The sequence below is a fragment of the Opisthorchis viverrini genome, assembly GCF_000715545.1.
Source record: "Opisthorchis viverrini unplaced genomic scaffold opera_v5_552, whole genome shotgun sequence".
In the NCBI taxonomy this organism is placed as follows: domain Eukaryota; kingdom Metazoa; phylum Platyhelminthes; class Trematoda; order Opisthorchiida; family Opisthorchiidae; genus Opisthorchis; species Opisthorchis viverrini.
Genome location: NW_008752218.1, coordinates 70,370 through 84,842, shown reverse-complemented (window position 1 = coordinate 84,842; position 14,473 = coordinate 70,370). Strand labels below are relative to the sequence as shown.

Sequence of the window (14,473 nt, the reverse complement as noted above, 5' to 3'; positions counted from 1 at the left end):
CCCAGTTTAATACTGAGATGTATTCTGTTCTTCTGGCAGTTGAATCATGTGCAGAGGAGCACATAGTGTGACACCGTGTGTTTTAAACCCAAGGTCGATACGGTGATAAGCACGTGACCAGGTCAACTTCATTGACTAGGTTGGATTGTAGAGACAATCTAAGTGAAACAAATCAATCAGTCGTGGAGATGCAGAAAACACTCATGCTCACTAAGCCTTCCGAAGAATTTAGCCGATAAATTTTAGCACAAATATGTAGACATTTTGTAGTTAAAAGAGGTTTCCACACTGGGAATAACGGTTTCCAGAACTCTTGTTCAACCAGGGCCGAACTAACGAATGACCCTACATTGGGGTGAATGCGAAATTTTCTCCTTGGTTGCTGAATACATAGCTCAACTCTTCGATGGTTTTCACCACATTACCTGCTAAATCAGGCTAATATCAGTGTTATCTAACTTGGAAAATAAAACTGATTCTCAGATGCCTGACTGCTATCGTGTGTAAAGGAAAATTCTGGCTGCCAAACATAGCCCTATCAAAAAGGATTTTTTCCAGGTCGGCGATGCAAGATAGAACTTGACGAATGAACTAATTTCCAAATGCCACCAAGTCTACTTGCTCATATCGGATTTAACCCTTCTGTCATCTGCTATTTGATGAATTCAATAAGTGATCGATGGATAGTACATGAATGAATAGTGCATGAATACCGAACTGAAAATGAATGCCGTGGACTGCAAATTAACCTCAGTTGATAGATTACGAGTTATTTTGCCTTCCCCCGGGATAACCCTGTCTTGTGCAAACTTTGTAACAGTACGCGGTTTCACCAGCGGTGAACAAGGTCGCGCCGGTCGTTCACGGTTATGCACCTCTACATGTAGGCTAAATACTGTATTACCCTGGCCCGTGGATTCCTGAAATAACATCAATTTTCCCATGTTGTTCATGATTATAGACAGTCCTGTTGGACGCAATACCGGACAGAAGATGGCTATAAAGAGAACAACCAGATCTTGTACTCTGTTGTTATTAGTTAATGTATAAGACTGAAATTTCACAATTATTATTATCATTATTATTTCTTTCTAATGAAGTCCCTAGAAGTATTTACGAGTCGGTTTCCTTGTACAGAAGAAGAGAAATAGAGCACAATGGTATTTTTATATGAAAAACTCAGATTAAAGCCTACGATGCTCCACCGGATGAACCGCTCTGGTGGCGCAATTAGTTTTGATATGAACTCAAAATACAAAGGCCACTTCCAGTATTATGAACTGCGTTGGCACCGGCTGTGTGCCTGAAGGCTGTGATGAAAACTGTGTCTAAGAGCTGTTATCAGTGTATATCATTTCAGTGCATTTTAGTAACGGAGTTGGTCATTCCTTCTCACCTTCTCAGTTTTTCCGTCCATAAGCAAACACGAAAGAATTTCTGAGGTAACACACTACTCATAAGGTTGCTGAATATTCTTCTCTAGCCCTTCTTTGGGCTCATCAGGTAGACTTATTCACCGAGTTTACATCGGCCTCACTTTCTACTCGGAAACAAATCGCATGAAATTCGCCAAGTACACTGATTTGCATGCCATTTTGTTTNTCATCGGAGATTGCCTGAATAACAACCGAAGCTCTCGTTTATGACATCAGTTTTCAGCTTTGAAGCTACTACGTCTCTAAAAGGGCTATACGGGGTTGCTTCGTTGGAGTGACAAACAGCACTGGGAACGCTTAGGTGGCTTTAATCTAGCTAGGACAACAGTCCAGTTCCCGAAGGGATTTTTCTCGAAAGTTCCCTCAAGGACGTTACATAATTTATCACTTCTGCTTATCTGACATGTAACAAGGCACCTTTGTTTCCAAATAATTCCCAGTGCATTGGTAAAAAAGCGGTTTACGGTAAATATGATCCTGTAAACTGACTCGCTCAATATGTACTAACTTGTGCAGTATGATGACTAAATAGCTGTAAACCCACCGACTAACACACTGAATGTTTATACAGGCATCTTGCTTTTTGATGGGATTAACTTCTGTCTGAATGTTAAGCTTCATGTGAGTGTTTTGAAAGAATGCCAGCAGACTATCATCTTTGTGTTTGAACCACTTGAAGGTGAGGTCATAACAATTCCGAAGCCTTGCTGCCACTGTGTGTCTAGTTTCACCAGAGGTAATTTCTGACCCAGTATCCACCCATAAATGATAGGGGGACGTTGTCTGCAGGCTTAGGGAAAGACATGATGCGGTAAGTACTTGCAACGTCTAGTGNAGTGGTTGTTGTTCCCAACTAGATCGTCCGCTTAAGTGCGTCGAGGTTTTCCTGTCAGCAAAAGAGGAAAGATAAACTCGGTCAGATGCCGTTTACGACGCAACACTGAAAGGGCAATGACTGCTTCAAATCGAGTAAAAAGTTGCAACCATTTGGAACCTATCAGTTTTCGAACTAGTGGATCATAAACGATGAAGCCTATTCAAAGAGAGTAATGTATCCTGCCAGCAACATTGTAGTTATTCTCACAGGCGTCTTCCCCAATTCATTCATGGGTTCCTTCTCACAAATACCACTTTTGATAGAACAATAATCCACTGAAGTTTATAATTCTCTCGGTTCGCTCTTTGCATCAGTGCATTTGGCAAAAAGCCTACTATTCTTTTACTGAAAATTTAGTTTCTTGAATACCGAGTTTCGATTGATAAAGAGTGCTTTTGTTTCTGCACCAGAGCACTTAGGTCAGGCACTCTAAAAAAGTGAAAGCAACATTCCGAAAGTTTGGACAAAATCTGAATACTGAAGACAGTACATTTGAAACCTGCCTTAGGCAGATATAAATACATCGCAAAACGGACGCAAATACACACATATTTGACAGGCCGATCGATTAGCTGATTGGTCTCTCGCAAATATGTTGTCAGACGGCGATAGAGATATGGTAGTTTTTTGTTTCATGATCTACTTTATATATGTCTGATTCGTTGAAAGGTTGATAAGATGAATACAGAAGGGCAACAAATAATCCAAAACTGTATCATAAATTAAAGTGTATCCGTAGCGCGTCCACCTTTTGACCACTTGCTTTCGCGATATATCGCCTTGATCTCATGGAGGTTTGAAATGAATGAGGACAAAATTTCCTATGATTCCTAAGTGAAGATACGGTGATATTTACACATCTAAACACGCCTTGAGTGTCACTAGTTTAAGCAGCATACACGGTTCCCGAAGAAAGATCCTCTCTCCTGGCACAATCGAACGTTGTGCACAATGTATCAGTCAGTCTGAGGCGATGGAGCGCCAAGACAAGGAGAGAAAAGATACTGTCCATTCGTCGTTGCTGGCGAGTCTTTAGATGTAAAAAAACGCGACTACTTACGAACAAAAAAGAAAGAACAATGGTAACATTTGGATTGGGTCCTATCCAAACGAATAGAGAATTTTTGCTAGACCGGCCCACACTAAAGCATTTTCGAAATTCCGCAATTAGAACACAACCGTGAGGTCACATGTTGAGTCAAATACGGGACTAAAAAGTTTGTATGATCAGAGATCTCGTAAGAAAAAGCGCGTTAAGGGATGCTGTAGAAGACGGAAGGGATCATATCGAGGAGATATCAGCAAGTTTTTCTGTCTATCCCTCAAGCTTTCAATGAGTTGAGTTAGAGGATATATTGACGGGGGAGCTTATCACTTCAAGGCAATAAAATCAATCTTTTACAGTCCTCGAAATCGGATGTTGAATAGTGCGGTATTCTGAGCAGGGTAACAATAAGAGTGAAGGATTCAATCACAGAGATGTTATTATTTACCTCACTAATCACCCATAAGGGTCACTCAAAGAGAAACTTCATTCGAGAAATGGTCTCTCTTGAGAATGACTAACCCATAGGCTCACAGCTGTAGCAGTTCTGGCATGGAGATAAAGACCAATTTCAAGATACTCAACCACCTCCAAAAATGACGTATCTGAGGCAAGTGATCTAACGCCTAGTTGGTGCTAAATACCGAATTCTGTATCTTGTTGCTATTTGTTTTGAGATCTATTGGTTCGTATGCACCCAGAGCATTGCCCGAAACAGCTGAGTTAGCTGATCAAAATGTGTCAATTTCACACCAAATCACACAAAACTGCAGTCAAGTTGTGTTGGTAGAGAGGCGGCTTCACTTGGATGAAGGATGAAAGTGTGTGGATGGATTCGTGTTCCACACAACTTGAGGTTATCTTAAGAGTTCTACGGAGGAATACAACATCTTTCGATCAGGCAGATGAAGCGCCTGATGGTGTGGTGAGAAATGATTTTGTCCGATAACTTATGTATCCGAATCGCATGAAACGACTTTCATTCTAATCAATGAGACCTACCAACCTCCCGCCCATATTCTCAACTTTTGGTCGCATTTCTCCTCGATTCTACGTCCTGTATGCCAAACCAGCGCTATGTTTCACTTATCGAGGTTTTCGAAACGAAATAAATGTCGTTACATTTTGGGTAGTAACCTCATCAACTTTCCCGGAAGTCTGTATATTGTGCCTCATTTAACGATAGATTGTGGTTTAAAGTGTAGGTTGTTTATAGTAGGAACCTATTACCTGGTTTTCCGTTATTTTTTATGGCTAGGGTAACCTGGCAGCCTCTCATTCCTGGTGTTTTATCAGGATTGCATAGCAACCGTAATAAGTATTACATTATTACTGTGTGACCTGTCACTTTTCCCTGGTGAACTTACGTGAATATCAACTATTCGTCACAGGTCGCGCTTTTACGAGAAAATTGTAATTTACTTACACACCCTAAATTCGAACCCGTTTGAAAGCGTGTGACTCGTGTGGTATGCCTGTTCGTTTATATTACCTCGTTTATCTTTGATTTAAGAGCTAGAAGACTTTTACGCCTAAAAAACTGTCCCCTATTGTTTGTTTCAAATTACCTCTGAAGCTGGCTACCACTTTTCACATCCCGAGAGGCACTTGACAATGCTATATTTGGTAATGACATTAGGTATGGGTGAACCTATGAGAAACACAATGATGGTAATGACTTGGCTTCTTAATTAAGCTACGTTTAGACATGCAAAGGGTGTATTGCAACATAAAGTTTGCCTGTCGTTCATCAGCTCTTCAGGTCCACAGTCCTACATTCCGTACTTTACTTATCCGAGCGGACAGAATAGTCGTCTCAGGATTGTTTGGTAAAGAAACTATTCTAAAACATTCACTGCTCAGTTGACTGCTGATTGAGGATTTACTTGACCCCCTTTTTATTCATAATTGTATCGGCTTCATTGAACACATTCGTCTAATTTATCAAGTGTGCATCGGAACGGATAAATGTCAAGCTAAAACGCTCTTCGCCTGAAATGCCGGACAGCGATTGTGTGAATGTAGCAGCTTTCGTCTGGTTTTTCATCGTACCACTGTTCAGACGATTCGCAAAACGTTCAGAAATCGTGCTCCATTCTTTCAGAGTCACACACGTCATGACAAACGAAGCATTTGGAATTGACCTGGATCGCCCCAATATGAATGTGACATTTATACTTGTTTGTCGTGATAAGAAATATGCTTGGCTTTCCAAGTCCCGAGGACGCTCTGAATTCAATGCAGCAGCTGTGCTAGGTGACCTTACTCGACACGACTTATATTTTACCGATTCACTTGCTTGGCGACAAGCAACCGTCGGTATTTTCGTCCTCCAGAAGCTTGGCAACGCTAGTTAAATGAGGAACAATGATGACCAATGGGAGGCTTGCCTATGTGTAAGATGCGACCATGGAGGCTGGTAGGTTAGTCGATGGTGCACACGCTCGGTGTTTAGTGGAGTTGAAGGTCTCAGTAAATTTCGGGTATTGTGAGAGAATTTTCAGGAATCTGTTCTTCCCGACACCTCTCCCTTTTAACAGTTTAACTTAAGATTGTGGGCGCGGATCAAGTTGAAAATGTTCCACCCGTTTTCTGGAGCGACTGGCACGGCATCTCGGTTGCAGCAATGGGTCCGCCTTGGACGGTACATTGAAGCGATGGCTATTGGTGCTGATCTTGAGAGGTAAGAGGTTTCAAGCAGTAGGTTGCTTTGGGATTGGGCACCCAGTCGGCCGTAGCTGGCTGACATGTCGTTTTCATATCAGTGATCTTCCCCAAACGCTATAAATCACCTTACCGATTCGTTTGAGGATGGCTCCAACAGTCCAGTTGCTGTGCTCACGGCGATAGTCCCTCACAACCACACGGTTTTTAGACCGGAAAGTTAGTTTCCCTCCAGTCGGTGTGTGAAAACATGGATGTCGGTAGGATAGCGTCATGGGTAACTCTCAACCGTCTGTTCACCATGACCTCTGCTGGAGAGCGACTGTCCGGAGGCTGTGCATTAGGAGTTGCTCCATAACTCAGCAGCAATGTATCCAAGACTTTTGCCGTCGTCCTTTCCCCTTCTGCTTTTGTCATTGCGCGCTAAAATGTGTCTACGAACCGTTCAGTTTGACCGTTGGATTAGAAGTGCAATGGTGGGGAAGTAACATGTGTGATGCCGTGTCTCCGAACGGATTCACCAAACTGATAGCATGTGAAATGAGTACTGTTTTCGGACACAATATTTTCCGGGATACCGACATTGAAAACAAATGCCGCACTTTAGTGATGGTTGCCACTGTTGTTGTCTCAGGCATAACATGTTTCATCGGCAACGGTTGCTTTAGACTGTGGTTCTGACTGCTTTTGTCTGCTTCGTGACCTCCGGGTGTAGCTGCGTCTTCGAAGAGCTTTTCGCGTCCGGCACTGGCTTTCCTTGTGTCCGTATCGACTGCACACCAAACATTTTTCCTTTTTATAGAAACACAATCGCACAAAATGCTATTTGCCGCTTTGCCAGCATGATCAGTGGGCCTTGCTCCGTTCGGATTTGCCGCCACGGAAGGTTGTCTTGGTCGCCACGATGTTGTCTTGGCAATGTTGAAAGCAGGGTTGGATGAGGATCTCTACAACATGGCAATGTCATGTTTACAGTTCAAAATTCTCTGGCACTCATGGGCAATGGACTGCAACATTATCTCGGGAGTTTGTTTAATCTTGCTCAATAGTCTCGCTCTGTTATCACTCTCTGCATATGACTTAAGGCCACATTTGAAAATAAAACATTTGAACTGGTCTTCCGTCATGGTATATAACTTGGATTGTTCGCATTCAAGACTGACTCTACGGGTATAAGTTATACAGTCTTCAAATTCCTTTTTCTCCAGTTTCATATATTGATAGTGAATATTTAACGGAGGCGAGCGTTAACGGAAAACTGTTGACAGTTGCTGCACGTTTTTTTATCAAAATTGAGATCTCGCGTGTTCTTTGGCAGGATGAGTTTGGAATACCGTATGTGCTGCGTTATATACCAAGCTTATCGAGCAATAAACGCACTCTCCATTTGTTGTCTTGATGTACGGTCGTGCAACTCTGTATCGGTCCCTTGGCTTCCTGCTCCGTCCACTATGGTATATCAAAAGGCGCGGTAGCTCTACACAGCCCCTTTATAGAGACAAAGGAAAATCATTACAACTGTATTTATAGGGTAGTCACAGAGTGTTCCACAAGGTCGTGCCAGAATGTCCGTGAGGGGGCGAGAAGCGTCGAGTCAACGGTGCTTGACTCGGATTGTCTGGCATTCTGACCAATCAGGGCATGCCTTCGTTTGGCCCGTGTCCTGCACGTGACATCCGTATAAATGATGTGCTGTTCGGTTATTAGGGACGGCTGGCTCCCGAACACCATGCATCATCAGTTCGACTGTGAGATTGTCTTCGTAACGTCCGATTCACAAACCGAAGGTTAGGCCAGAATCAGGGTCATAATGGAACATTCTGGTGCTATTGGCAATCGAGCCGGCTGAATTTGCATCTGGAGCGAAATTCGGTGATTGAATTTTTTGCTGCTGCGTCGAGATTTCTACCAAATGCAATCTCGGCGCTTCAAACGGATTTTGTTGCTGCAATTCCTTCAACAATTCAGCAGTTATTGTCACGGTTCTGTGGGTTCTGGCCAATATGTTATATTTAATTGCTGTCTCCGCTCCAGTGCCTGATGCCGAAAAAAAGATTTGCTAACAATAAACAGCCTTGTTGGGAACAACGAGTGAGTGCGAAAATACAACGCCTTCGCGCTATATATTCGGGGGGGGGGGGCATTGTGTGCAATTGATCCAAGCCTGTCTCGCACTGTCTGACTTGGATTCAGGACTGTCTGATCGGCGTTTACTGGAGTCGAGTTCCTCAGTAAATTTCGAGTATTGTGGAAGGATCTTCAGGAATATGGACATCCTGACTCCTAACCTTCATTTAATCCCACGTGATCTTTTTGTTCATGTTGGACCGTGGCACAACCTGGAACCTAGGTGTTTCTAGAGGCATCTGTGCTCCATTCATCCTTTCGGTGAAATGAGACAGACTAAAGATGCAGAATGAACTAATCCAGATTGGAAAAAGTTAGTGCACAAATTGGTTAGACCGAACGAGTCAGTATCTGAAAGCTCTTCGCTGCCACTACGTCACCCCCCAATGTGGTTTTGGGGTTTCATGCAGAGCTAACCACCTGATGGGCGAAATTCCTTGATTCTGTCCTACTCTCTGACTGGTCATAGATTCCTTCTCTTGTTATCCAAACGGAAACCCAGGGGAAACTGTTCTTTACTGTTCATCGAATGGTTTGCCTAGACCTATTGCGTGAGCAACGAAAGGTAATATGTGATTGGAAAACTCATCGGTAGACCGACCGTTGTGGCTTCTCAAACCGGTCTGTACATGTGTGTGCTCCTGTGCGCGCGCTTCAGTTGACTACTTGAATGAATGAATGATGAGCGAGCGGCGAGGGAACTGAAAAGTTAGTTCGAGGAATTGCGCGTGGTTTCACGCGGTGCGGCTTTAAAATTGTTGCTTCGTCCTAATTTGACATTAGAGCCTCTTCACAGTGCTTGCTATAGGCGACCTTTGTTCAGCACATTCATTTGAAGAATATCAGAAAAGAGAGATTCCGTTCAGTCTCATGTGAAAGCCAAACTGATATGCAAATGAGTGTATTTGCTTAAATATAGGAATATTTTTCCAGTGTTCCGAGTTATCTGACTTCGAATAGCTCTGCTGCAAATGTTGATTTTCCCATTGTTTACGGCCAAGCGCTTTTAGCTGCTTAGACCCTGATTTCCGAGTTCGACCAACATGATCTAATTTAACCCCAGTTTTCGTGGTACGCAAAAAATGGCGTGCCTGCTGCGGCTTTAACAAATTTGATATTTATCTTGGAAACATTTGCAGAGGTAAAATATTCGGACTCGAAAGTTCAAAGCTCACGTAAAAACTCAGTGGAAATATGTGAAAAGAGTCTACCTCAAGAACTGGCAACTAAATGTAATGTAGACAGCGTTTACGTCAGCCGATGCAGTAATGTTCGTCGCCGGATTTTTCAAAGTATCACCACATGTTGGCACATCGTATTCAACTTACAAGAGGCTGCGCAGGCGTGGAAACGCCCAAAGAGAAAAGGCCGTACGAATCTCCGATTGATTTTAAAATTCCAATTTCACAGCTTTGACTATCAGGTCGATTTTCATCTTGTTTTTTGACAGCTATAACAGTAAATTACCTTCGCTTACGTAGGCAGTAATGTTTTGAAACGGACATTAAAGGGGATCTACTTTAAACTAGGTAATGACTAATAATCCATCTGTGGTTAGGCATTTGGGAACATCTTCATTCAGTCTGACTGAAGTGGTAGAAAGTTTGAAAAAAACTAGATCCCTATTATTTGTTTAAGTGGAGAGAATGGAGGGCTTATGTTAGAATATGTTGGTATGTATCCTACCATCTTCAGTCACGAAATCAGGAACGCACGTTGTAACCACAACGTGTCCTACTTACAGTGGCAATTGCAATTCACCGATTTTTATTCTGTCCGACAAATCGAAATGGCCAGGACTTTCTAAGCCCCACGTTACCAGCCGTCCTGAATTTTCTTTAAAATTAAAAGGCATATACTGCACTAGAATGATTTTCAACCCACAAACAAAGACCGTGTTACCATATCCGGTTCAGTATCGTTCCCTTGAAATCACGTTTTTGGGTCTTTGTTGTACGGTGAAATTCGAAATTAGCTCATTAGGTTGATCCGATGGCCAGGTCCTTATGTGTCTGTCAGTTAACGAGGCAATGATTACAGTTTGATCTTTATACCGGAAACGACTTGACTTTTTTGTGTTTTTTTCTAGATATGAGGCTGTGTTGTCACCGTAGTTGTCCTCGTAGCATCGGCGAAACTCAGAGACTCGCGACAAACAGGGCGGCCAGCCACCATTTCATTGGTAGTGTGAGGAGATTTGAGATTTTTGTGGGATTTCGTCCTGTAAGTAAAGCCAATCTATGCTAAAAAGCCGAGAAGTACTGTACAGCTGTTTCATCCTTATTGGGAATCATCAGCAGTGCCCATCTCACGAAACTCCCAAAGAATCTCGAACCCGCGACCTCCCGGCTAGTAGTTTGAACACTTAACCGTTCGGCCACGAGTGGCTGATCAGCAGTGTGGTTAACTCGCACTTAGACAGGATATAGCGCCGCTCATCCTTCAATCACGGGATCCACATCACGCGGTCACACGTGTTGACTGGCTCCTCGAGCAACGACTTCTCAGATAGAAGTTTCATCACTTTCGTGTAGCGTAGGTTCCTTGACTTTATCTCCTAGCCAAAATTTCCAGTCTCACAGGAATGTGGATTTTGGTGACAGATAAGTGTTCGTGAAACGTCATTATCAAGTGTGATCATCCGGAAATTTCGACTGTTCGCTCATTTGCCACGGGTGTCACACATCACCCGACCGACCAGTAGCGCCTTTAGCGACCAGAATGCAAACATACTAAATGTATCTGCTACCATTTTTACCTCAAAATCGATAGCGTTTTTGTAAGTAGTGAATAAATGTTCTTTGTTTTATCAGTGCTATGCAAGGATGTATGAATAAATTCTTGAAAGCTAAGAATTGTTCACCGCCGGAATTAATGGACAGTGCTTATGTCGAGAATCTCCAAGGTTTATGGAAAGCTGCCACCAGCAGATATCTAGACTGTAAGCGTTCTGAGTAAGGCGACATTTACATTGCACTCACATTTGAAATCGATTCTTTAAACACCATAAAGCAAATAAATGACGCGTGATTTGGTGATTGCTTTCTGTTTTTTAACAATTCAGAAGAAAGCCCAACAGACTGTGATGGTCCAAAGGCGTAGCTTGTGTCCTGTCAGGATAGAGAACGGCTTAAACCAGTATATTCTAAGCGTCCTGACGCTAACTCCACTATGTTGCTTGAATATGAATGAACACGATGTCATTTACACTACAAACGCGCTGATTGTTTCGTCCGATGCAGTATGGTCTACCAAATAGGACTTTCTAAGGTCAATTTACGGAATAAGGCTGGACGATTTTGGTGCTGTTTAGAAAAATTTAAAATTTAAAAGGAAAACGAAACCCTTTTAATGCAATCGCATCATTTGTTCACGCAGCGCACAACCTTGAATGTAGCAAGAACAGAATGATGTGGCTAATACTAAACTTCCGCAACTTTGCCTTCAGAAACACGTCGATAAAGCCTATTCATCCTGAAAGAAGTAATGACAGAGTATAGTGGGTAACTAAACTAAAATACCCGTGCCACCGACATAGACGTACGCTGGTCCTTATGTGTACTTTAACATAGACCCAAGTACCTCAAGTGAACCGAGGACATTTAGTTCATGGAAAGTCAGATGGGAAATGAAATAAACAAAATGTGAGGAAGTTGGGGAATCCCCTCGTCTGATTGGTTGTCTGTGTTCTTAAGATGGGCCAAGCCCTATTTTTCAATCCGGTATTGCAAAAGTTTGACAACTGGTGAATAGCTCAAATTTGAATGACATGGATTCTTCTGTTCAGAGGCGGAGGCACCGTACTAGAAAAACCACACGTATTTTTCACCCAAGTCAACTTTTGCTTACACTGTTCTCTGGAATGACATGCCAAGGCATCAATCAGATGCTCTTTTGAATTTGTAATAGCTGCACAGTCGCATTATTAAACGTTTCCAGGTTGATCTTTTTTTACAACAATTCACAAATTCAGTTTTCAGCAGCTCAACGTGGCGATTGCCCTATTTAACAAAGTAGATTATGCTTTCGAGGAAAGAGATGGCAGTTGTAGGTAGTTTGAAGGCTGACACATCGATAACAACGAGTAGTTCTCAGTGTTATCGAGACATCTCAGCAATGCGGCATCATCATTCGCGCGCCTGAATCAGTTATGCACGTTTTTGTGGGTCTCTCCCGTGTTTATGGTTTATGACCCACTGGATCGAGAATCAAAACAAGAAATAGTAATCAATCATCGTCAATCAGTGAAACGTTTCCAAGGTGCGTCGGTTTGTTTATGAAGACAGTTTTCGACCATGAACCAGGCAGGTGTGTGCTAGCATGAGTGGAAAAGAGGTGAAATACACTTCTCTGTCCCTATCGACGCCTAACTGCATTGGTCATCAACCACCCATTCCTTCATGCCTTTGTATGTGTAAACATTTCTAACACCCAACAATTTACTGTAGAAAAATTGTGTCCCTAATATTTGCGTGACAACTGAACTTAGTCGGAATAGAATCACCCTTTCGGTTGTTCCGCAAGGACAAACCCATTCTATAGGAAGTTGAACTGTTTGCTTGAATTAAGAGCTTCAGATATCGAAGGAGTTGACTATCGGAATATTGCTGGCTGACCCATGATCATGTGTTTTACACTGCAAAAGGAGTTCCAGCTTGTTTGAAGGCTTAGCACAGGCAGAAAGGCAACCGGCTGTGGATATAGCCAGTTGCCGTTAGTGAGCCTGTAGCAATAGTATTATAGGTGTTCCAGCTACATTTGTCAAATTTTTACGCACGTTGCACACGTGCAGGAACCAAACACGTTTAGAGGTCCAAGATAACCAGCTAAAAGATCCTAAGAAACTACTCTTAACGCTATATAAACTTACTGACACCGCACTGCTAACTATTAAGTGTGCTTTTCCGTATGACGCTCGGTATCAACACATTTCTCATCGAGTTCGGTGGTCCTGTTCAGTTTCACTCTTCTGTCGAGTTACCACAATAATTGTTCGAATGAATACATCCAGAATTCCGGCCCTCGATATGCACTTGAGTTAGCAGAGCGAATCACTATTTACATATCTGCTTACACATCTTCATTGGTGTTTATGACGGCGTCTCTTTAAGAATCGGGCTCCATTAATCGGTTGCAAATCAAACCGAGGAAAGCTGCCAAATCTGGGACTCAATCCCCAATCCGTGTCACCCTAAACAGGTCAGGAAAGAAACTTACATCAGCTAATGGCTAAAAAACACTCCTTTCACAAAAGGCTAGTCACAACTTGTTAGTCACATTTGTCTCCTGGCCATAGAATATTTATTAAAGGGCACCGTTATCTCCTACATAAGCAAAGCATTAGTATTAAACAGTGATGTTATGCTGTCAATGATGACAGTTATGTCTCCTTAAGACGTAATTCCAAAACCGAGCAAGAGTGATCAATCCTTTTTTAAAAAGCTAACTTTTGCGGCATTTTTAGAGGACAACTTAGCATGGTCGCTTTTGCGGTAGATAGCAACTTGAATCAACACCCACATTGGAGTAGTTCTGGAGTCATCTGCTATTGGCAATGGAGGAAGTCCCCGTAATGTTCCTGTATACGTTTCTTCATTAAATGATCACGTCGATACTGGAAACCCCTCCTGAAAATAAGTATCGATCCGACCGACTATGACCCTCCATTATATGACACACAGCCTCTGCATATCAAACATCATTCACGCTTAACCTATTGTGTCTGCTTACCCCTGATTTGCACCACATACAATTTCGGACAACATTATTGTTCCTTTCTGTCTTTCAAACAGAAGGTGCATATTGAAACAACACCCCATGACTGTACCGTCACGAAGGGAGTGGATCTTACCGTGGTGCGACGGTTTGCGCACCTCAGCGATCCATTGAGCTATACTGGGGAATGCCCCCGTGAAGCTCACAGAGTCTCTGATACCAGGTTGGTCCATGGTTAGAGGTCTGACGAACACAGTCTCCTGGCCCTCCAGGTTGGGGGTTGGGATATGTGGCGATTTGTTCCGTAGAAATGGCAAAGTATTTGCACTTCCCGCCAAAAACCGCAGACTTGCGGTTAGGCTTTGACACAAAGGCTTTGGTTGAGGACACTAATCATTCTCCCGTTTAGGTGTGGACGCACTGGCATTATCACAGCCCTCGCACAACCGCGACAGTACGACAGCGAAGCATCGCTGTTGAAAACTGATGTCAAGCTGTCAATGATGATGATGATAACGACGATGATCACGATGATGATGATCCGGTTGATGATGATGATGATAATGATGATGATGACGACGATGATGATGATGATGATGATGATGATGA

General features: G+C 42.7%; 1 protein-coding gene across 1 annotated transcript in view; it reads right to left on the bottom strand.

The window, feature by feature from the left end:
* Positions 1–7,796: 7,796 nt before the first annotated feature.
* T265_11712 (hypothetical protein) overlaps positions 7,797–14,473 on the bottom strand; it is a gene marked incomplete at both ends in the record, with an annotated part of 10,729 nt that continues 4,052 nt past the window's right edge. Inside the window, one exon of the mRNA XM_009178441.1 lies at positions 7,797–8,059. Coding sequence (XP_009176705.1) covers positions 7,797–8,059 — 263 coding nt within the window. The remainder of the gene's footprint in view (positions 8,060–14,473) is intronic.